The sequence below is a fragment of the Laetiporus sulphureus genome (genome assembly GCF_001632365.1).
Source record: "Laetiporus sulphureus 93-53 unplaced genomic scaffold LAESUscaffold_25, whole genome shotgun sequence".
Taxonomy (NCBI): Eukaryota; Fungi; Basidiomycota; class Agaricomycetes; order Polyporales; family Laetiporaceae; genus Laetiporus; species Laetiporus sulphureus.
Window position 1 is genome coordinate 271145 of NW_024468534.1, and position 22051 is coordinate 293195.

General features: G+C 52.8%; 9 protein-coding genes across 9 annotated transcripts; 4 read left to right on the forward strand and 5 right to left on the reverse strand.

The window, feature by feature from the left end:
• Nucleotides 1–939: 939 nt before the first annotated feature.
• On the reverse strand, nucleotides 940–1849 carry LAESUDRAFT_743848 (uncharacterized protein). The gene has a single exon (XM_040911276.1). The coding sequence runs from the start codon at nucleotides 1805–1807 to the stop codon at nucleotides 1028–1030; it is 780 nt and encodes a 259-aa protein (XP_040763324.1). The 5' UTR covers nucleotides 1808–1849; the 3' UTR covers nucleotides 940–1027.
• A 2101-nt stretch (nucleotides 1850–3950) lies between these two features.
• Nucleotides 3951–6543, reverse strand: LAESUDRAFT_760140 (succinate-semialdehyde dehydrogenase; the record flags this gene model as incomplete). The annotated part of the gene is made up of 15 exons (XM_040912695.1): nucleotides 3951–4039; nucleotides 4122–4525; nucleotides 4578–4728; nucleotides 4787–4860; nucleotides 4919–5094; nucleotides 5339–5471; nucleotides 5526–5589; nucleotides 5647–5673; nucleotides 5729–5735; nucleotides 5785–5817; nucleotides 5870–5905; nucleotides 5958–6029; nucleotides 6091–6206; nucleotides 6276–6369; nucleotides 6439–6543. The coding sequence occupies 15 exons, from the start codon at nucleotides 6541–6543 to the stop codon at nucleotides 3951–3953; spliced, it is 1581 nt and encodes a 526-aa protein (XP_040763325.1).
• Nucleotides 6544–7637: 1094 nt separating this feature from the next.
• Nucleotides 7638–8902, forward strand: LAESUDRAFT_655514 (TFIID-18kDa-domain-containing protein; the record flags this gene model as incomplete). The annotated part of the gene is made up of 5 exons (XM_040904559.1): nucleotides 7638–7802; nucleotides 7851–8058; nucleotides 8114–8256; nucleotides 8308–8395; nucleotides 8454–8902. 5 exons carry the CDS (start codon nucleotides 7638–7640, stop codon nucleotides 8900–8902), a joined length of 1053 nt encoding a protein of 350 aa, XP_040763326.1.
• Nucleotides 8903–12069: 3167 nt separating this feature from the next.
• Nucleotides 12070–13925, reverse strand: LAESUDRAFT_726877 (uncharacterized protein; the record flags this gene model as incomplete). Its single annotated transcript, XM_040909117.1, has 5 exons — nucleotides 13714–13925; nucleotides 13571–13652; nucleotides 12308–13519; nucleotides 12177–12249; nucleotides 12070–12119 (listed from the first exon to the last, which is right to left on the reverse strand). Exons 1-5 carry the CDS (start codon nucleotides 13795–13797, stop codon nucleotides 12071–12073), a joined length of 1500 nt encoding a protein of 499 aa, XP_040763327.1. The 5' UTR covers nucleotides 13798–13925.
• A 105-nt stretch (nucleotides 13926–14030) lies between these two features.
• On the forward strand, nucleotides 14031–15563 carry LAESUDRAFT_681092 (ribosomal protein S5 domain 2-like protein). The gene is made up of 6 exons (XM_040905752.1): nucleotides 14031–14217; nucleotides 14279–14408; nucleotides 14465–14960; nucleotides 15039–15144; nucleotides 15200–15261; nucleotides 15311–15563. Exons 1-6 carry the CDS (start codon nucleotides 14115–14117, stop codon nucleotides 15497–15499), a joined length of 1086 nt encoding a protein of 361 aa, XP_040763328.1. The 5' UTR covers nucleotides 14031–14114; the 3' UTR covers nucleotides 15500–15563.
• Nucleotides 15564–16104: 541 nt separating this feature from the next.
• On the forward strand, nucleotides 16105–17263 carry LAESUDRAFT_813403 (macro domain-like protein). The gene is made up of 4 exons (XM_040914484.1): nucleotides 16105–16211; nucleotides 16262–16471; nucleotides 16528–17039; nucleotides 17105–17263. The coding sequence occupies exons 2-3, from the start codon at nucleotides 16272–16274 to the stop codon at nucleotides 17030–17032; spliced, it is 705 nt and encodes a 234-aa protein (XP_040763329.1). The 5' UTR covers nucleotides 16105–16211; nucleotides 16262–16271; the 3' UTR covers nucleotides 17033–17039; nucleotides 17105–17263.
• Nucleotides 17171–17543, reverse strand: LAESUDRAFT_221811 (uncharacterized protein). Its single transcript, XM_040901622.1, has one exon. The coding sequence runs from the start codon at nucleotides 17432–17434 to the stop codon at nucleotides 17243–17245; it is 192 nt and encodes a 63-aa protein (XP_040763330.1). The 5' UTR covers nucleotides 17435–17543; the 3' UTR covers nucleotides 17171–17242.
• An 866-nt stretch (nucleotides 17544–18409) lies between these two features.
• On the forward strand, nucleotides 18410–19718 carry LAESUDRAFT_681098 (uncharacterized protein). Its single transcript, XM_040905753.1, has 3 exons — nucleotides 18410–18892; nucleotides 18947–18998; nucleotides 19064–19718. Exons 1-3 carry the CDS (start codon nucleotides 18543–18545, stop codon nucleotides 19502–19504), a joined length of 843 nt encoding a protein of 280 aa, XP_040763331.1. The 5' UTR covers nucleotides 18410–18542; the 3' UTR covers nucleotides 19505–19718.
• Nucleotides 19719–20397: 679 nt separating this feature from the next.
• LAESUDRAFT_750519 (fumarylacetoacetate hydrolase) lies at nucleotides 20398–22049 on the reverse strand. The gene is made up of 8 exons (XM_040911605.1): nucleotides 21808–22049; nucleotides 21663–21744; nucleotides 21428–21609; nucleotides 21348–21373; nucleotides 21098–21299; nucleotides 20974–21037; nucleotides 20807–20921; nucleotides 20398–20739 (listed from the first exon to the last, which is right to left on the reverse strand). Exons 1-8 carry the CDS (start codon nucleotides 21823–21825, stop codon nucleotides 20511–20513), a joined length of 918 nt encoding a protein of 305 aa, XP_040763332.1. The 5' UTR covers nucleotides 21826–22049; the 3' UTR covers nucleotides 20398–20510.
• Between the last annotated feature and the right edge of the window lie 2 nt (nucleotides 22050–22051).

Consider the following 22051-nt stretch of genomic DNA (forward strand, 5'->3'; position numbering starts at 1 on the left):
CGACGCATTGGATTGCAAAGGAGCAACTTTTGAGACCTCTTACCTCACAATAGTTATACCGATGCTTTAATTATGTCGTGTGCATCTTGTCCACGGAGGAGATACCGAACATTTTAAACCGATCTTAAGACTTTCTCGCTGGCATGATGCTGGATTCAGGATAAGAACGCATAGTGCCCACGACTTTCCACTCCCACCCAATGAGCTGCCGAAGACGTGGCCTGAATAAATTCTTCCGCTCTGAATGATTCCGATGAACAGCCGTCAACACGATTCAACTGGAGGCGGGCCGAGTCGCAGCTAAGACCAGGACACGATTTGTGACACGTGGGAAGCGTCAACCTGCACCGGTCACCCGACAGTGATTGGCTTGCATTGAGTAGGGAACTGGAGCCACCGGGAAAGCCACGAAGTATTGAGCGACTCCGTACCTGCCTTGCTCTTGTCCCGCATGCGCATGGTGCACCATGGCAGCAATTTGATGAGCTCAGGAGAGGTTCGGCACCGCTGGGAATCTGACGCGATGCCTGATGGGCACGTCTGCTCGAACCTTGATGACAAGTGGTGCATGGGTATCCATGGAGGAAGCGCTCATAGCTAGTATGCTGCGTCGAGAACCGCAATACGTGGCGGTGAACGGCCACGGAGAATTCGGATGCATCACAACGTTACGACTGAATCTTTGCGAATGGAAAGCGGCTGATCATCGATCACCGCCCGATGCTGGTATACAACGGCCGAGGTTGTTTGATGCGCTCATGACCGGGAAGTCACGATGGAAGCGGCCACAAGCGAACGCCCATGGCTAATGAAGCAGAGACTGGGAAGACGTTTTTTCAAGGCACGGCTCAGTGAGGAACAGTGCCATCTTGAGCGGTATAGCAGCAATGGTATCAAATCTTACGTTACAAAGCACTGCTACACGAGAATCTGCGCTCAGCGAAAGTGGGGATTCATCATCATTGCCGTTGTCGTCGAAGCCATAAGGATAGAATCTTGGGAGATATGTTCCGAGATATAGATAGCATTATGATTGTCTCGGCCCAACCAACAGCTTGAGCTTCTCGTAGTCTTCCTGTCCAGTCTTGCTCCGCACAAGGCCTTTGAACATGTAATTGTCGAAGAGGTAGTCCACCCGTCGCACTCCTTGGCTCCTTTCAAATGCCTCTACAGACGGGAACGTCCTACACCGACGCGTATAGGCACGGGCGACTTTTGTCATGTTCTCCTGCGATAGCTTTGCCCAATCGACATGAGTAATGGGACGCTGCAGCTCCTTGTGAATGGCGATGAGCACGTCGCCAAGCGTGATAGGCACATCGTGCGAAGCGAAAGGAATGGTAAGAAAGTTCGATTTTTCCTCGGGTGGCTTCAGTTCGATAGGCCATTTTGGGATAGCTTCGCAGGTGATCGTCATGCGCTTGACAGACGGATGCGTGGCTAGTTGGCTGAGCTCCTCCTTCGACAAGGCTACACCGTCCGACCGCCCAGCACCAGTAAGGCGTGCAGCCTTGAATGAATGCAGTGACAAATCAAATAGGAGCGGTGGTCCTCCAGGACCCTCGCCACTTAGCAAGGGGTGCAGCTGATGCATAGGTCGGGTGGGAAGGGGCTTCGAGTACATGGGAGGCGTCAGAAATGTAGGATAGGCAGGAACAGCGACCCATGTAGGCTGCGGTAGAGCTCCGTCAGACCGCCGGCGATGATGGGTGTATTCGCTGGGAGGCGCGAGTGGTACCATGGCTGGAAGAGCCTGGTACATGAAGGGAGGTGATGGAAAGGGCGCGGGATTGGGTGCAGACGTCATTCCAGCGTGCCAAGAGGGTGGCCGCCCGGTGCGAGGGGGAACCACGTGCTCATCCTCGAAGTGTACTTGACGACGAGGTGGCTCTGGAGATGGCGGAAATGAGATTGGAGGCACGAACGGCGACACTTGTGGGGAGTTGTAATACGAATAGAGGTAAGGAGTTGTGTAAGGGTATTGATACGAATAGTAGGAGTCGGCCATAATGCAGGATTGTCAGCTATGCCGCAGATGAGATTGCGCACCAAAAGCCCGTATGGGGTGCGACTCGCCTATTTATCGCACACGTCCACAAAGCAATACGAGCAGTGATATCCAGGGGTGATTGAGCGGAGTGAAGCGCGAGGTAACTTTAAGCACAGCTTTGACTGTGGACAAGCAATATGTTGCGTTGGGACAGAAAGTTGCATGCACAGCATTGTTGAAAGGCGGACTTTATGAGAATGCAGCTAGACGCTGATACCGCACAAAGCGTCAATCAGCGGAGTACAACAGGCCTGTGATGACTCCTTCATGACTGAAACAACAGTCAATCCTTTCTTCTTCTCACTGCATGCGGTTTGCTTGAGCGTCGCAACCGAAGAGATGAATCGTACTCACGGCTGTCAATATTGCTTTGAACTTTGACCTCGATCAATCAACATTCACTGCTAGATCCCCCGAGTCCCGAGGAAGGAAGAAGGACGCCAGCTCCTGTGAATCGGCTCAACTGACCTGGTAAGCGTACCGAGACATGGCCGGGAGCGCGCGCCCAGGAACCATTTAGCTGCGCCGAGAGAACATGGATGAGTGCTAACATACCGATGACAAACAAAGTTGGTAACTGCGCGAATTTTCCAAAACAGGCATTGCTTCGCGTTTCGGCACCGTAGACTGCGTAAAAGCACGGCACAGCGATAGTGTCAGTCAGGATTCCTCGTACGGCGATATCACGCAAATTTAGTTGTCTAGGCGAAGCAAGTGCATCGCCTCCGGATATCAGAGTTTCAAGGGGACGCTTATTACTCTTTCAAGCTAGCGCGGTGCTTGAAGTGAATCCAGGAAAACAAAACTTTCACGATATATCTTCCTGACGTTTCAACAAAGCGAGACTCGCAGACGAGTTGTCGGGGTGCGCCGTGAGCTGTCTGGCCTTCCCCACATCAAAGCTAAAAGGCTCTGTCGTCGAGATTGCAATTGCACTGCGACAGACCGTCTCCACTCCGCCGTTTTTCCTCTGGGGTCCAGGCTATTCCGGTGTTTCGCAATAATATGACCTCGTCCGAATGATCGCCTGCGGTGGTAAGCAGGAATGTCTAGCACAAATGCCGGCCATATTGTAGCAGCACTCCACGAACAGCTGCAGATTCTCGCGACGCAAATATCATGACATTACAAAGCATATAGAAGATGCAGTCAATGTAAGGAAGGTACATACTTTGAGGAGATAAAAGCTGCAACGCAACAATGGCACATGCGCAAAACTTGCTTAAATCGGATGTAATATTTTGCTCCGGGACCACGGAGCTGTGTTCGCTTATGAGATGCGTTTTGTTTAGATACCGCCGAATGCGATAAGTTTGGTGTTCATATACTCCGCGATGCCGTGGCCTCCTTCGCGACCTAGAATGGGACCACACCACATAGTCAGCAACAGTTTTGGATGTGATGCAGCGGCGCCGTTTGAGAATAAAATGCTAGGATGTGCGGTCCGCGTAACATCGCGATCGTATAGGCGCGACGCAATACCGCTGGAAATGCTGCAAAGTTCTGAGATGTGAAGACGTAGGCGCAGATTGTCACATTCTTCCCTGGCGCATCAATTACAAACGACCATGACATTGTACGATTGGTCGTTCACCGAAATATGATGATCGATGATGTCCACGTCGATTCAGGCGCCAGAGACGTCTCGTCTCGGCACGCAGAGTTTGGCACTAAACAATGGAAGGAAGATGCGCCAATGCACGCGATAGCATCAAGGAGCAAAGATGCTGTAGTAAAATTGTTTCCAAGACTCATTCCACCACCCATACTGAGATGCGTGACCACACGCGAAGCAGAAGCAACGCCCAGATAACTGGGAGATTATGATGAAATGCCGCTGATCCGCATTCAGGACCGCAAGAAATGAATGATAAGACTAGGAAGAGGCATGCATCCGGGGCTAGGTACGGATACCCAGGGCACCAGGTAGATGCCACTCCGCGATCGTCGTGAGAAGAGAAGCACGGGAGTTCTGTAACAGAGCCGCAGCTATGCCCCGCAAGATTCGCACACCAAAAAGTTTGAACGTGACAAGCGTGCGGAAGGAGGCTCAGTAGAGAGCAGCACTCACCAACCCCACTCTCTTTGACCCCTCCAAACGGAATGACCGCCTGGCTGATCACGCCCGTATTCGTGCCCACCATCCCTGCCTCCAATGCCTCCGCGACGCGCCAAACCCTGCCAACATCTCTCGAGTAGAAATAGCTCGCAAGGCCCATTGGCGTGTTGTTTGCCCACTTCATCACTTGCTCCTCGGTTTCGAACCGCGTGAGCGAGGCAATCGGGCCGAATGTCTCCTCCGAGTTTATAAGCGCGTCGGGCGGCACCTCGGATAGCACCGTGGGCTGAAAGAATGTGCCTTTGCCTTCAATGCGCGAGCCGCCCATCATGAGCTGGGCACCTCGCTTGAGGGCATCGTCAACATGCCGCTGGACCTTCTGGATTGCGCGTTCATGAATGAGAGGTCCATGCGTCCTGACAGAACGTATATGTGAGTAACTGGTTCCTGTGACATCGCCGATCTTACACGTCACTGTCAAGTCCGTTGCCAACCTTGAAAGCGGCCACGCGCTCTGCGAGTCGAGATGCAAAATCCGCATATACCGAAGACTGCACGTAGAACCGGTTTGCGCACACGCATGTCTGCCCGCTTTGGCGGAACTTGCATGAGATGGCGCCTGTCATACAAAGGCAATAGGTCCACGTCATTTGATAGGGACGAGCACAAATATGCACCTTCAACCGCAGCGTCGATGTCTGCGTCGTCGAACACGATGAACGGCGCGTTTCCACCCGCCTCGATCGAGACCCTGCAGAGTCGTTCGAATCAGCTCTCTCCAGTCTTGACAAATTGAGCACACTACGCACTTCTTCATTCCCGCCGCGGCATATCCATACAGCATCTCTCCCACAGCTGTGCTACCCGTGAATGTGACTTTCCTGACGGCTTCATTCTCGCACATCTCCTTGCCGACCGCTGAAATGTTCGTATGCGTGGTCACGACATTGATCACGCCTGGAGGGACGCCGGCGCGGAGAGCAAGCTGTACATGTCGTATCATGTCATAGAGAGATCCGCGAGGCATTTGCACGAATGTGCGGCGGGAAGTGTAAAGGAGGGTCGATGAACAGATATATGCGTCACATTTCGCGCAAACAAGGTCGATTTACGATAGTGACAACATGTGCGTCAATGTCGAAAAGTGAAGGTGGCATACGCAATTGAGCGAGTATAGTCCAGCTTGCCCTCAGTCAACTGCGTAAAATTGTACTGGACGAACAACGCACCTCAGTCAACGCCAGTGCCGAAAACGGCGTCTCTGAAGGAGGCTTAATAACTGCCGTGCATCCAGCCGCGAGAGCGGCACCAAGCTTGCGCGTGATCATCGCCGAAGGGAAGTTCCACGGCGTCATGATCGAACTGTATCCATAACGTTTCAGCGCTTAGCCTGCGATGAAGGCGTCAGAAACTTACACAACGCCAACCGGCTGCTTTATAACAACGTTGCGCAGACCCGAGAATGGCGAGGGAATGACCTCTAAAACACGAAGATAACGTCATCCGTGTGCGGGATAAGGTAGAGGTAAATGCTTACCGCCATACGTCCGGATTGCTTCCTCGGCTACATAGAGCGGTCATCGACACCTGGCATCAGAGGATAAGGGAGAAAGTCATACCGAACCACTGCAAGAGCAATCAGCAATGGCTCCGAGTAACAAATCTCACGATGCACCTCAAGGAAGGATGACGCGTATGCGTTTTCGCTCTGAGTAAGGCGTGAACGCGTGAACCATGCATGCCTGCTGATGGATGCCTACTTTGGCTTCGAAGAGTGGCTTGCCGTTCTCCAGAGTCTACCAGCAGGGAATGAAGACAATAACAAGGCGTGTGTGCCGAGTGACCTACGTTTATTCGCGCGAGGTCATCTTGATATTCCTGCATGAGGCGATAGAACCTCATGAGAATGTCATGTCGGTGCTGTATCAGTCGGAATAGTTTGGCAAACCTAGCTTTAGTACGATAACAACGTGCGACTCACCTTAGCGGTAGTCTTGCTCCAGGTCTTGAACGCGCGGGAAGCGGCATCAATAGCTTGCTTGGTCTCTGCAAGGCCCATCTCGGGGACAGTGCCAAGTTCTTCTTCAGTGGCAGGATCTGATAACACCATGGGCGACGCCAGCCATCAGTACACTCAAAAGCGCAAATGTGATGTTCACTGCGCACTGATAACCTTGATCTTTCCGCCTTCAATTGCATCAACCCACTTTCCGTCGATGTACCCCTGCATCTTGAGGAGAGACGGCTCCTTCAAGCCAAACTACGGCCCAACCCCGTAATCAGCGATGCGTGCACTGCACTAGAGAACTGCGCATATAGCAGCACGTACTGCAGCCGTGCTTGCCATCCTGTATGCAGCAAATGCGTGACTTATGAGAAACCTTGACTTGTTGGAGGTCGTCGTGGTGGCGAGTCTGAAGGAGAGTGAGGACATCCGCGTCGGTGAAAACCCCATGACTCGAGCAAGTGGTAGGGAGGAAGGGCCCCGATCCCAGCTTGGCGTCAGCATGACGCAAATCCAAGGTCCTAATCTGGTAAATAAATATTAGCGCTCAAACAGACCGGTGACGTACTTGGAAACAGATGGTCCCCAGTTCGAACCTGCGCTGGCTCAGATTGTTTTTTACCGCGCTCGTGCACACCCACCTCCCGATTAAACACTGCTTGTACAGGGTGTAATCGCAATTCATGCGTGATTACAAGGCGCAAGCGTTGCGTAATCCTTTCCGACATGTTAGTAGCTACTAGCGCGAGTACGTCCCGATAGTGTGGCTGCTCATCACCCACAATGACTTTTATCTTCGTGGCTTTCTACAGTGTCTCACGTTACAACTGGCATAGTCGTGGGGTGAATGGCAGACCGACCGTTGAATATCGTCGAATGACTCCCCATCTCCTGGCATGCATTCAAAGTCTCATCACACGTGCGACTGGGTCCCTGTCATACAGATTTTGATAGCACGGTGACAGTTCTCGGGGATCTGAACGGCGCGTACCGAGTGAGTCCAAGCCGAGTCCGTAACAGGTGATATGCCAGCATATACTGTGGAACGTGCGGAAATTGAAGGAATTGTCTCGTCTGCCCGCAGGAGATTATAATGTACGCGCTGCCTTACTATCAGAGAAAGGAAGCACTGCCATCTCATAAGGTACCCAGCATTACTTTTGAAAAGCATCTTGGTCGAGAAGATGTAGTAAGCTAACCCAATATCATTACTTACCTAGTGACTGGGCTTGACTGAGTTCCTGTCTGTGTCGGAAAGCAACCCTCCAACTCCAGTCAAGGTTGTCTTTTTCACAAACTCAGGTTCAATGTAATAGGGCTCAAGCATGCACAAGGAAAGCAGGATTGATCGTGGCCTGCATATAACGAGAGCTGTACGAGGATGCCCGCTGAGCCACGTGCGGGCGTCTCTCTCAATCTCACTCCTCACACTTGCCTCACACGCCATGAACTACTACAGGAACATCAAACCCGAGAATCCACCCCCGGCACCGGTAGAGAGCACGCCTTCTTCGCCAGCGAAAATGACCACCACAAAGAAGGTGTCGTCGGACGCGCCGGGCGGGCGGGAATACAAGTACTCCCAGGAGATATCGCAGATGATGTTCGTCTTTGGCGAGGTGCAGGATCCTAACCCGGAGACGGTCAACCTCGTCGAGGATATCATCCGGAGTCAGCTTATTGAACTGGTATGTGCTGCCTATGGTCGAGAGTTGTGATGCTGACCGTCTCCGTAGATCGTACAAGCGCGTATGCTGGCCACGCGCCGCGGAGCACGGTACCTCTCGGCGGAGGACCTCATCTTCCTTATACGACACGATCGTGCAAAGGTGAACCGGCTACGAACGTACCTATCATGGAAGGACGTGCGGAAGCATGCGAAAGACTCTGGAGGAGACGGAGGCGGTGGTGTGGAGGTCGAAACGTTGGAGGACGGAGCAGATGGTACGCGTTAACGTCCTACATTCGCCGCTTTTGGCTTAGCGTCTCCTCCCTGCAGACAAGTTGACAGCGAAAGCACAGAAGATTACTATCAAGCTACCATGGGAGATCATGACAATTTATTCGGACGTCCTACAGACGGATGATGAGGAGGATGAGGACGATATCGAGGCACACGAGGCCTCTATTCAACGTCTGAAGGTATGTCCATCCGCTTTTCATGCGTCGAATCTCTTATTCAGCTTCCTATAGGAAGCCGATGATGCCACAAGACAGATGACTCGAGAAGAATACCAGCACTACTCTGACTGTCGACAAGCTTCCTTCACTTATCGCAAAGGTACGCAATCACATTTCTCTTTTCACTGAAATCACAAAGTTCATCCGATCGCCGTTAGCCAAACGTTTCCGAGAGTTCCTTAATCTCCCTCCTTCCCTCGACCTCAAAGCCAACGACGATACCGTCGACATTGTCGGCTTCCTAGCTTTCGAGATGGTCCGTTCTCTTACAATCGCCGGCCTTGAAGTAAAGAAATCTCTCGAGGAGGCGTACCTGCGCGAAGACGTGCACTCGACTTCGCCAGCCCTCGGCAAGCGCAAGAGCGCATCCGGACTGGGCGGGGACGCGAAACGTATGCGGCGCGACGATTCGCCCGACCACGACACCGAGTCGCCCCTCCCGACGTGCTCGCTTTTCCTGCCTCCACCTGAGGCACGTACCGCGCTGCGCCCGGAACACATCCAGGACGCGTTCGCGCGCATGCAGGCGGACTGGGCTCACCGGCGATCTGCGGGCATGCACAACTGGCGCGGAGGCCTCGTTCGGACTACTGTCAGCCTCATTTAGAATGTTGCAGACCTTTGCTATCCTACTGCTGTCGCGCTATCATCTGCTCTGTATAGATTACATTGTATTCCAATTTCCACTTATACCAATCCGTCATTGACTAGCATCTACATGTATTGTACAACATCAATCTTTTGCTTTGACTGTCCATATCAGACTATTTGAAAGCACTTCTGCGTGAGCATTCAAGACATTATTGGAAGAGCAGCGAGGCGGCCACGTCCAGGTTGCCTCCTGCCGCATCGAGGGTCTGTATTGCCATCTCTCTCGAGGTACCCAAACCCATCAGTGTCTGTATCGCCTCCTCCGAATGGTTTGTTTGCGAGGGGTCTGGTCCCGCCGCCTGTCCTCTGCCTATGTCAGCACCCACCGATGTCGGAGGCGTGCCAAGGGTATGACCCGCGCCAGGGAATTGCTGACTCGGACCCGATCCCGAGCCAGACGGCTGCGACGACACGAGCGACGGGTTGCCTTCCGCTGAGTCGGCGTGCACGCTCGCGTGCGAATCACGCGCCTTCTCGGGCAGCTCATGCTCCGCGAGGAACTTGACCTCGCGACCCTGGATGCGCAGAACATTCTTCTCGAGGTCGATGCATGCTTGGTGCGCTTTAAGCATGTCCAGTCCGAAGAGAAGATCGACGTCACGGCCCTGAGGTTTAGTACGGTTTTGGTTAGCGTCGCGCTAGTGGCATGTCAATGCAGATCGGACTGACCTCGATGACGGTGAAGGAACATGGAAGGTAGAGGTCCGCGAGCTTGAGCTGCGCACTGTGTATCCGCCCGAGGATCCGTGCTGTACCGACACCAACGGCAAGTCCGCTGAATCGTTTGTCTAGGAGTCGCATGATTCTGCAGTGATTCAGCACACTGAAAGTCATTACACTAAGATCCAACACACCCGCATGCTTCTGCACACTCTGGGCTCACTGCGAAACGGACTGCTGTCAGAGCTTGCCTGCCTCTGTGCGACGCCTTGCTACTCACTGATGGTTTGCTGCGCTCCACTGTCAACGAATGCCTTGACGGGGTGCCCATTCACCTCCACATGTATGCTGGACCACACGTGAATATACATCCACATCGAAGAAGACTAGTCACGCACTATAGCATCGTAACCCGCCCAAAGACCTCCGGGGAATATTCCAATGCATGCTCCAGATTTTCAAGAACGGCTTGCTCGCGGATTGCCTCTTCGATGCGTCGCTGAGCCTCAACGTCAAACGGGTTAGCCGCAAGTGCCCCCATTTCGCGTTCCGCTTGCAGTTGTCTTGCGTGAGTCTGCCTTAGGAGCTCGGCGAAGCGATGGGGGTCAGACTGGGCAGCGGCGGCCATCTCAGGGTTGGTCTGAATGGAGGGCATCACTCAGCATAAGTGTCCGACGCGCAGCACGACAGGTACTCACCGACCGAAGCTGCGCCATGAGGGCAGGATCACCGAGAAGTTGTAACCGCATCATCTCAGTATCCTGTGGCGCCTCTCTGCACCATCATGAGTGATTCGCAGCGGGACTTTAGCACATCGACGCCACGCACCTCCCTCCAACGTTAACCTTCCTTCGCAGAAGCAGCATCGCATGATCGCCGACGCCCAACCCGGCCATCGTGGCCTTCGGATTTGTTAGATCGCGCTCTTCATACGATATGCTTTGATCTGCGACTGGAATGCCCGACTAAGATTGGACACGTCGAAGACGTAGAAGTTGTGGTTATATAAAACAAACATGAATGAAGGTCGCGAGGGATGAGAAGCTGCAAGATCGATCATGGGCAATACCCACCTCTGCCTCAAGAAGGGCCATAACGTTCTCGAGCTCCATGTTCGGGTCGATCTCGACAACGAATGACTGCCCGAGGTCGGTGAAGAATGTTAGTTCCATGTGCGTTCCTTTGCTGTGTCCGAATGGCTACAGTCGTCGTCGCAAGCGAGATTTTGGATGAGGTTGCGCGGTGTGGAGTTAAGCAGTGTCGGCGTTCGGGTTATCCACCTGTTAACCCAGCGGCGAAGAGCGATTGGACACTACTTCGACTAAACGTTCTCTCAAGAGTGGGGAAGCGTAATGAATGATCCCGAGTAGCCTCGAGGCGCTTAAGCGCAGAGGCTTTTATGCCCAATTGCGTGTACAGCTAGACGCGTAATACAGCGAGTACGTATACCAATATTCAGTGCGACGAACGTGGACAGCAATGCATGCGGAAGGCACTAGAACATCCTCGTGCGCTACGCGAGTCGACTGTGCACTGCAAGCGCGAGGTCAAGGTCGTGCATACGACCGCGCATACTAGGTCGCCTTTTGTCTCCCGTGGGCGGGCTCAGATAAAAAGCTCCTTTAGGCCAACCTTTTCTACCACAGCATGGACTCGATGTTCCTGCGCGGCTCATCCAGGACACGCCTGATCGCTATGATGGCGAGATTGTAGCCACTGTGACCGTTTCAAAACGCATGCCATGACCTCAGCGGCCGAAGCGCGATGGTGCTGGAAGCGGCGATGTGTTCTTACTTATAAACCGAGCTGTTCCTGAATATAAATTTTCAAAAGCGAGTCCTGCTATGTAGGATGCTTGACTTGCAATAAGATTTGTGGGTAGCGTGGAAGCTATATGCGCATACATTATAAGTGATGGCCAACACATCGATTTGTGTTTTACTCACCCTTCTTAGTAGCGATAGGCATCGGGCGTGACGAGAACGGCGCGCCTGACGCTTCATAGTGCCTGCGCCGCAGGTCAATACTTCGCGATTTAAATGTGACAGGAGCATGCAAGGGAATCGTGGAGGTGGCTATTCGCTGCCAGTAGCGCAGAGTGCCAGAAGGATAGCCAGTGTAACCGCAGCTCCACAATCTGAGCCCTAGGCTTCAAAAATGACTCTGAGAGAATGTATCCAGTTGTTAGCAATCAGCCGACAAGCACGATCGAGACGACTTTAGCGCCTTCCTCTGCAAAAGGCTCGTGCGCTTGAAAATAGTGGCGAAAGCAAAAGAAGAGTGACAATGCCCTGGCGATGGTGTTGAAATAGATAGCATTCATTACCAGTGTTACACGTGGTCTGTCGAGAGATCTGTTGTAGTGCACTGTTCTTGTGGGACAGGTTGACGACACGATTTCCGTGGTGGCGGAAGGTTCTATCGCGTAGCGGACATCTCTATCTATGATATAAAAACCTCTGAGTTACCGACCAGTGCGTCGCCCTGCTATATTGCTCCGGAACAAGGACGAGCTGCACGTCAGTGGCATCGTCAGAGTGGGTACAGACATGCAGAAAAACGGGACTCACAGTCGCGACCCACCCGCGCCCCGCGACATCAATGCACTCGCACTCTCGAATGCAGATGCCGACAGACTTGCATCTGCAGTGACCGTATGAGTGTCACGAGCGCGCGCATATGGCCGAGAGACGCGACGAACCGCTCAAGTCGCTGAAGCTCGACGCTTGGCTTCCTTGCTCACTGAGCGCGCTATGCTGCGTGTTACCCGCAGAGCCCAAGTCCATCCGCCACCCTGGACTGTCTGTCCTTTCAGAAGTGCTTGCCAAAGTCCGCACGTGCGTCTGCCCATACGCCCGCCCAGTCGAGATTGCTGGTGGGCTGCCCGACTTATCCGGTGGGCTGAAGTGACGCGGAATCGGTGAAGTGAGACGTGAGGACGATGGTGGAGGAGATAATGGCTCTTCGTATGTATTCGCGCTGGATGATGCACGGTTGTCCGGGTGTGAACGCCAATTGGTGACCACCTGCAGATTCCGCGGCGACGAGGGAATAGACGGGATAGAGCCCTGCGCCGAGCGCGAGCTCATACTCGAGAGGCTTTGCTGACTCCTCGACGTGCGTTGTTGAGCGCCCGGGTAGTATGCAGAGGAATACGAAAGAGGTCCCGCACGCCCGCGGTCCTGCATCTGTGCCTTTCCTTTGTCCTTGCTAGTGGACGAAACCAGTCCGAGCGCATCCTTCGTCATCATGAGCTGCAGCTCCTTCAGCTTCCGCTCAAGGGCCTCTTGCTCCTCCGCCTTCCGGTCTTCCTCCTCTTCTTTCCGCGCCTCCTCTTCATCCTCGCTCTCATCGCTATGCTCGTCGTCTCCAAGCCCGTTCGCGTGATCGCCCGACTCCGCCCCGTATGCCGGTGAGAACGTTGGCGAGAGCGGACGATGAGGGCTGCCACGGCTTCTCCGCATACCCTGCAGCGTGAGAGTGGATGACGACGAAACCTTCTTGGTCGGCCGTGTGGGCGTTGTCAGTGCACCAGACATACGGGAACTCGTCTCCATAGCGTGAGATACGGACCGTTGACTTGGCTGGCGTCCCATAGAGCTTAGCCGCGCGCGCTGGCTACCTAGCGAGCTGAGACGGGCACGGACACCGAGTGGCCGCGTTGGCGTGGCGGTACCTAACATGCGTCGGGAGGCCACTTCGGGGATACGTGGAAAGTACTCATTCGTCACTGTGGGGTGACCGGGCGGCGGGTTTCCCACAAGGTGTTGAGCAGAGGGGAAGACGACACCGGATGCCGTGGAGCTACGGACGCCTTGAAGGCGGAGGCCACGGAGGCCTTCTTCGTAGCGTATCTCAGCGCGGTACAGAAGGTAGGGCAACGGAACTTGAAGGTGCGCAGCGAGGCCCTGCCCTTTCGTTGAGGGATGAGTACCCGACAGATGTTGAACTGGTGACGACTCACAATCGGTGCCCGCTCCTTCGATCGCGCGCGATTTAGCAATGACCTCGAGGAGGATCTGCTCCTTCTCGGCGTTCCATTCTACCTGGACTTTCCGGTGCGGAGGTTCAGCGCACGGCGTCCTGCTGAGAAGGTGTGATACGCACTCGAGGAGGGTCAGGAGGCGGGTCCTCGGGTCTGTTGTACGGTAGGCGGACTATCACTCGCACTGGAGGATGCGCTGGTGCCATGTCAGATACTGCGAGTACGAGGTCTGTCGATGACTACAGGCAACGTAGAGCGAGTTCGCAGTGGCAGTGAGCGGTAGAGCACCGGAAATGCAGCAGGTGGTGGATTGAGGTAGACTATTTCAGTTAAGTCATGAGCTATAGCCAGAGCGCTAGCGCTTGATCTATTGATGAAGCAAAGCTTTCTAGCGCGCTAAGCCGTGATCAAAACATCGACTCTGCCGTGACGTCCTGCTCGTTGCCAGCCCCGACCTGGGTCAACTGAGACAGTCTTATGGTGTCGTTTTGCTCAGAGGTCAACCAAGGACGAAGCCCATACGATGTCCTCACGCACTCCCTCCCCCCACTTCGATTCCATCGACGCGCTGATCGACCACCTTCTCGCCGACCCGCAGCGCGAGGCAGTCGCAGCAGAAATAGGCGGTGCGCGCAGCCTCAGGTCCTCGTTCCTCTGTACGGCGCGCCTCACACGCTGCGGCCCCAGCACTCCGCTCAATCTACGGGGATGACGCCGTGAGCCTGTGGCGCCTTCCTGAAAGCAGCGAATATGCCTCAGGCAATGGAACCAGGAATCAAGAAGCCAAGGGGACTATCAGATATGAGGTGGCTACAACGTGAGTTCCGCGCATATGTTCTTGCGATGAGAATCCGAACATTCCGTTTCACCCAGCGTCTCACCACCGTCCGACCCATCCACCGATCATCCTCTCACTCTCCTCGTCTCCGTCCCCACAACCTATCCCGAATCATCCGCTCCGCAATTACAGTTGCTTTCGCGGTACATAGGCTCCTATGGCGTCGACGCAGCGCTTTTCGGAGCCGTCCTGCGCACATACATCTCACGCGATGGCGTGGAGTGGACAGAAGGAGGTGTATGTGTGTTTGACGGTGTGGAATGGGTGCGCGAGCACTGCGTGCAATGGCTGGGCGAGAAAATGACGCAGGCGAAGGTGGACGAGATCACGAGGGAAGATGAGAAAGCTACAACGCCAGAGAGCAAAACGCCCGAAGCGTTAGAATCCGTAGAGAAGAGCCAACAACAAGATTCACGACCGGAGACTGAAGTTCACATGCCCGAAGGAGTTGAAATTGTTGTTGCTGAGCCCATATTGGACAGAAAGAGCGTATTTATCGGTCGTGCTTGTAGCATAACCCACCCATCTCAGGTTAGAATGACTTGCTTTTATCTTTGTGTCCTTGCCAGCATTTCAATGATATATTCATCACATCAACTCGACGTGCAGGTACCGCAAATACTTGCACACCTGGTGGCAGATCGTCGAATCGCCCGTGCTGCTCACCCAATTATAAACGCCTGGCGGTGTAGAGTAGGAGACAATATGCATCAAGGTACAAATGACCACGATCGCGTCCGCGCTAATGCATTGACGATACTTCCGTCCAGACAATGACGACGACGGTGAGACTGCCGCTGGCGGACGTCTTGCCCACCTATTGCAAATTCTGGTAAGTGTACTCTGCACCGCTGGTGGGGTGCATGCTGACTTCCCGACAGGAAGTCGAAAACGTGCTCGTTATTGTCACTCGCTACTATGGCGGCATCCACCTAGGGCCCGACCGTTTCAAGCACATCAATCAGGCTGCGCGAAACGCGCTCGAGCTTGGCGGCTTTCTTGATGCACCTGGTGCAGAAGCGCACAATAGTGGACGAAAGAAGGGAAAAAGTACTCGGACGAAGAAATAGCGCAATTAATGAGACTCGCTTGGATATATTTACTGCAATGCTGTTTGATTTAAAGTGCTCTGCGAGTCGCGATTTTTCCTGCTTGTTGCAACTGCTCGACGATCTGGGTGAGTCCGCAAGTCTTTAGCCTCTCTCAACGACCGTGATCAATCACTACTTGATTATTCGTGTCCTCGAAGCCTCCTTCGCCACTCACGGCAGACACCTACCGTGTGTGACTGCCTTTTTTGCGACAAACCTTTCGCAAATGTAGTTCGCTATCCTGACATTTGGATGTAAGGAAATTCAAAGCAGATTTATGATGATATTTATAGGACGAAGAATGTTGTTGTCTCCGTACGGGAAACAATTGGTTTCACGACCTACTTGAAGTAATTGCACTACTTTAGAATGAGTGAGACTCTTCAATCAAACGTCCTATGATTGAATAAGGAAACACTATCTGTCCCTGTAGTGGAAAATCAAATGTGTCAGATATCAGGAGAACGTAACATTGAGCCGAGCCCACTCATTCACTGCAGATATGGATGTCATGCGTGAGAAGATCCTATCGATGATCGAGTATGGAAGTATTTGGTGTTCCCGCGCTTGTGGGCGCATTCCTCATTGTCGCCGCCACTGGGCGGAAAGCGAAATTGGGCCACGCTCAGTGAGACTTATTCGCATCTGCAACTCCCGTCGCTTGGCACTAGCAAGAAATCCATTTTTGAAGGTTTTTACGTCCTGGTCTTCACTTTATCGACGTTTTAACGGCACATTCAGTCATCGGGGTATGGATGTCCGATTCACTCTCCTGGACTTATCCGCGGCACTTATAGAGGAATGGCAACGCGCCTTCAATCAACACCTTCCGAATGCCGTTCCCGACAGAATAACACTCGTTCAGGCGATGTTGGCTGATCTAAAGCCTCCTTTGTCTCAATTCGACTGCATCGTTTCGCCTGCTAATTCGTACGGTCGTCTGGATGGAGGGTGAGAGCACATTTATGTGAAGTGAGTGGCATAAAAATATTCTGACGTGCCAACAGTTTCGATTACTTCTTATCGGAAGCCATCGCGCCTGCGGACGACTTGCTGGCGCCGACCCGGCTTGTCCAGGCCACGCTGTATCGCCGTTGGCGAGGATATGCTCCTCCAGGTACCTGCACCCTTGTCTCCTTGTCTGGCTCGACTTGCGAAAACAACAGCCATGCTTGTGCTTACATCGCCATATGCCCGACCATGCGCATCCCGGAAGTCGTGCTCTGGAATAGAGAAGTTGTTTACAATTGTGTTTGGTCGCTGTTGGTTGCGGTTGACGAACACAACCGCTCCGTGAAAGCAACGGGAGCTGGGACCGAAATTAGAAGGGTTCTGATGACGGGACTGGCAACAGGAGTCGGATGTGTCTCAGCCGAGAGGTGTGCGCAGCAAATGGCGTTGGCGATGAAGCATTTCGAAGATGCTTCTCTCAACGCGGATAAATGGAGCGCGTTGGGATGGGACGATGCCATCCGCTACACAGAGGAATCGCGCGCCACACACAGATTTTAGACCTCGGGTACGCCGAAAGCAGTTCATATTACAGGAGGATTATTGCTAACACAAGTTCTCATTACATGTTAGCCAGTTTCCGAATGTGAACCGTGCTTGTGTGAACCATCTGATCCTTAGGTGGTACACACTGTATGAGAATGATTAATCACCATGATTCCGAGGTTTTCGTTTGGGAGAGTGACTGTTTCTTAGTTATCAATTGACCTCTTATACTTGTTCTTGTCTTCTCTTCCTTTGGTGATGACTCATGTGATGAGTTCCTAGGTGGTCAGCCCCAACATTTAAGGTACGTATAGTATTATGTGCTGTTATATGCTTGTATCTGCGTTCAAACCGCTCAACCTGTGTCCGGTCGTTTCCTTGCGGCTCCAGGTGCTCTCCTTTCAGCTGATATGACATTTTATACTCACCGTGTCGTCGCTTTTTTAGTGTTCTTCAGCGTAAGTCGATTGACCGGCAGATACGAGGCGCGCTACATAAGCATGGCAATACGATGATCTAGGGGAACATCACTACACCACCGCTAGTGTTCCTTCCGATTTGACTCTAAGAGCGAATGACTAACGCCGCCTCGTGAGAGCTGCCGTCATTTTGACTCGAACAAAGCTGCTACTGTAATGAGTACAAGTAGTCAACATCCCTTCTATTATCGCAGCCGAGGGCATCACACACCCAGACATGGAACCATTTTTTTACAGTTACATATGCAGGCTATATCTGGTTTGGTATTTTCTCTTTACAACATGTATTTGCATATGTTGCATTTGGCATAGTATATTCCAAGTTTGGCACTTGACTTGCTATAGTGACAAATTGGCATCATATATTTTATCCACATCTCTGGCAGAAATTTGAAATAATGTGCATGAGGTAATGCAGCATAGCATATTCATTACAAAGCAGTCTCTTGCCCCTCAGATAACAGCATATAGATACACATTCGGAGGAGGGCCACATTCTGTGGCCAATATTTACAATTTGTACATGAAACATGGATATAATATGTAATGTTACTTTGCCACCATTGCAATTTGAATGCTAAATTTGCAATATACAATGCTGCATGCAACGGAAACAAATTTGTTCTCTAAAGCCAAAATACCAAACCAGATTTAGCATGCATATTGTACTGTGAAAAAGGGCTCCATGTCTGCGGTGACAAGTCCGCCGCACGCAGCATATCCATAGATGACTAATATCCGAGGATCGGGAAAAGTGTCGCAGCCTCAGGGAACCTGACTAATCAATGTCATTGATCTCAAAGGCTTATTCTAGGAGTGCTCACGAGGACTCTGGAGAAGAAATGGCATCAGAAGGCTTCGAAAGCACGACGATCACCTGGTCAGTACATCCGCAGGCTGTCTCTGATGTTCGGGCACGGGCATTATGGCCGTGTATTCTGAGAGCGGCTGACTGTGCTCGGAAGTGGACTTTCTCGGAGCTATATAACCTGTCTCAGTATTAGCGCATCAAGGAACCATTCGTTCTTGAGCGATATTATTTGCTAATGGCTACCGCAGCAACACTCGCGCCTCACGACGTACCTACCACTCTCAATTACTATGTGCCTGCGGGGGATGATGAGCCACCGTTTACATACGTTGAAAAGGCTCCGGAGGGAAGGCCGCAGACCAACACCGGCCTCGAGCCGCATCCCGTTGTCGTCCAAGATGCGCGGGGCAGAGAGTCGGAGTTCTCGATTGACACAACTGGCTTCCACTTTGTCAAGCATGTCAGTGCGGAAAAAGACTTCGACGACGAGGAAAGGATCAAGACGGTGTACTACAAGGAGGTTGAGGAGCTGCTGAAGCGGGAAGTTGGTGCCAAGCGGGTCTACATCTTCGATCATACCATTAGGTTAGTTCGTTTGATCTCAAAATAGCGATATCTCAGTACTCACTTTCATTTCAGACGCAGACAGCAGGATGATCGTGTCAATGAGCCCTCGGCGCGTGGTCCGGTGGTGAGTTGCTTGTCTACAGTGCACATATCGTTGCGATGAGCTCATCCTTCGCGAAACAACCTCAGGAACGTGTTCACATCGACCAGACCTTCGATGCGTCCGTGAAACGTGTGCATTATCACCTCGGAGATGAAGCCGACCGTCTTCTGAAGGGACGCGTTCGCATCATCAACGTCTGGCGGCCGATCCACCACACTGTAGCGCACAAGCCCCTCGCCGTCTCCGACTGGCGTCACCTCGATACGGAGCGCGATTTGGTTTCTGTGCGATTGATTTATCCCCACCGCGAGGGCGGCGTCTTCAGCGTGCGCTACAACCCGAACCACCGCTGGTACTACCTGTCGAACCAGACACCGGAAGAGGTGACGCTGATCAAGTGCTACGACTCGGAGGTGGACAAGGCGAGGCTGACACCGCACTCTGCGTTTGCGGATGCGACGAGTCCGCCGGAGGCTCCGCATAGGGAGTCCATTGAGGTTAGATGCTTGGTGTTCGATAACGAATGAGCTGGCAAGGTGTTCGCTAGACTCTTGTATTGATGTGCCAATCTGGTGGAAGTTCGTCTTGTGTCTTCGAGCGATGAGCAGCCGAGCGGATCGTATCAGAATGTAATAACCGCATAAGTAAATACTGTTGCACATAGTAATAGCATCTGAATGCTGGAAAGCGCGATTCCTGGTGTCAATGCATCAAAAAAAAAGTAGATACGCAAACAATCCGGTAGAACATACGCGTACAATCTCCAGCAATCCAGTAATCACACATCATGATGCTCCAACTGCCTCGAATTATTCTCGGATGTACCATGGCTGAAACCATTTGCTCACCGGAAATGCCGGAGTTTCTTCAGAATATCGGCAGTTCATACAGAAGTGACATTAGACACGCACCTCGCGCACGTCTGAGATCTGATGGGTCTCGCAGAGGATTCGCAGCGCATTCGATCGCTGTATCCGCTTTTTCGGGTAACGACATTATAACCTCCGGTAAAGCACAGCAATTGAGACGGGCGAGGTGGAAATTCGTTTTGGCTCATAAGAATCACGTGAGCAACGCGCTTGTGGCACTGACACTAGCGCCCACACTGCGACAGCCACCGCCACTCGGTATGCGTCTCCCTCAACAAGATAAAGTCAAATATGAATGCAGCAAATATTCCGCAGGTACAAAGTCTTTGTTGAACATGATCGGACTATACTCAAGTTGAAAGCTATTTTCTCGCGGCTTGCTTATTTCCATAGTATCTTGCTGACTTCCGATCTTGACACAAGAGAACTGCGAAAGAATTGGCGACAACACGAACATCATTGGAGAAATACCTTTGCATCTGATTAACACCGGTGACAATCAAGCTACTTAGAAACCGCCACAGCCACAGCCATTGAATCCATAGACTGACAGACGTTCTTGAGCATGTTCTACACAATACAATTGCATCCGCATGAAGACCTCCTCCCAGACCGGCACATGACCCGTCCATACACATTGCCAATGCCAAGGACCGTTAGCCCCTCACAGCCTCGCTTTCTCCGGAGCCTCTTCCTCCACAACCAGGTTAGAGAGCGTGCCAATGCCGCCGCCGACATAGGTGCTCATGTAGTCTCCGCCCTTGAGGTACAATGGGGGCTTCTTGACGAAACCGACACCCTTTGGCGTGCCCGTGAGGATGAGCGAACCGGGGAGGAGGGTGGTGCCCTGCGAGAGGTACGCAATGGTCTGGCGCACGGTAAAGATTTGATTGCTATAGTGTAAAGATAAATGGCAGTCAATGCTACTGAATGCACGAGTAGGTAAAGGGATTCACGCACGCGGTGGAGCCGTCCTGCAGGACCTGACCATTCACAACGGTCTTGAGTGGGAGGTGCTGAGGGTCGGAGATCGCGCTTGCCGCGACAATGCATGGCCCGAGAGGGTTCGTGTCGTCTACCGGCCGGTTCATCAAACGACAATTGATTTGCCACCGAGAACTACGTACCAAAACTCTTCGAGAAGCCCCATTGACCGCCACCAGCAGACATCTGCAACTTACGGAATGATACCTGCACAGAAAGACGCGTGTCAGCAGACGACATTTTCGAAAATGCGTGAGACAGACTAACATCGTTTGCACCGGTGTAGCCGAGCACGTAGTCGAAAGCATCTGCCTCGGAGACGTTCTTCGCTGCCTTGCCGATGACGATCACTAGTTCGACTTCATAGTCGGGGATGTGCTCCTGTACGGGCTGAGCGACTCGCGGGACCGTGACGACTGCGCCGGGGCCAATGATGGATGTCACCGGCTTGTAGAAGAGAACCGGGACACTGTTTAATGTGAGCACTGGCGCATATACACAGTAGAGCAACACATACGAAGGCTTTGCAAGGTTTGCTTCCGCCTGAATGTCATGCATCAGCCAAATTCATATGCGTATTTGAATTCTAGCGCTGACCGCGTGATCGGCATAATTCAGACCCAAGCAGCGCACAACACCTCCAAGCTCGTTGCGAGCGAGCGGCGAGAGGAGCTCCTTGACGGTCAACACGTTCTTCGTGACCTGGGCGCTAGGGTCGATTGCAGAGCCGAGAATTTCGTATGCCTTGATGGTCTTCTTGAGCTGGTAGGCCTGACCCACTGCGTATCCCTCTACTCAGCATCGGTGTATGGCTGCGAGACATGGAGCATACCATCCAGCTTGGGGTCGACCGGTTCACCGAGGTGAACCTGCGCGGTCTCTGCCGCGACAAAGCGGATCAATCGCGTCCATTGCTAACAGGCAGAACGTTGTCAATCACGCCATCGCCATAGATGCTCATTGCAGTGGCGACCTACCGTCCTGATGGGGGCCATAGGGAGTCGTTGAGCAGGAGGTTATGGGCGTGATGGTGGTCGTAGGCCAAAGATGAGAACGTGCGAGTGCGAAGTGTGGGACATGCTCTTTCGTCCGCAAATGCGGCGGAGCTCCGCACGAAGAGGATGCGGCCGTCGTGAGGATCGCGTGCGTCCACGTGCCTCAGACGCTCCCGCGGCCCGATCGTGGCGCTGACGCGGTCAGGGTTCAGTGCGATGGGCAATA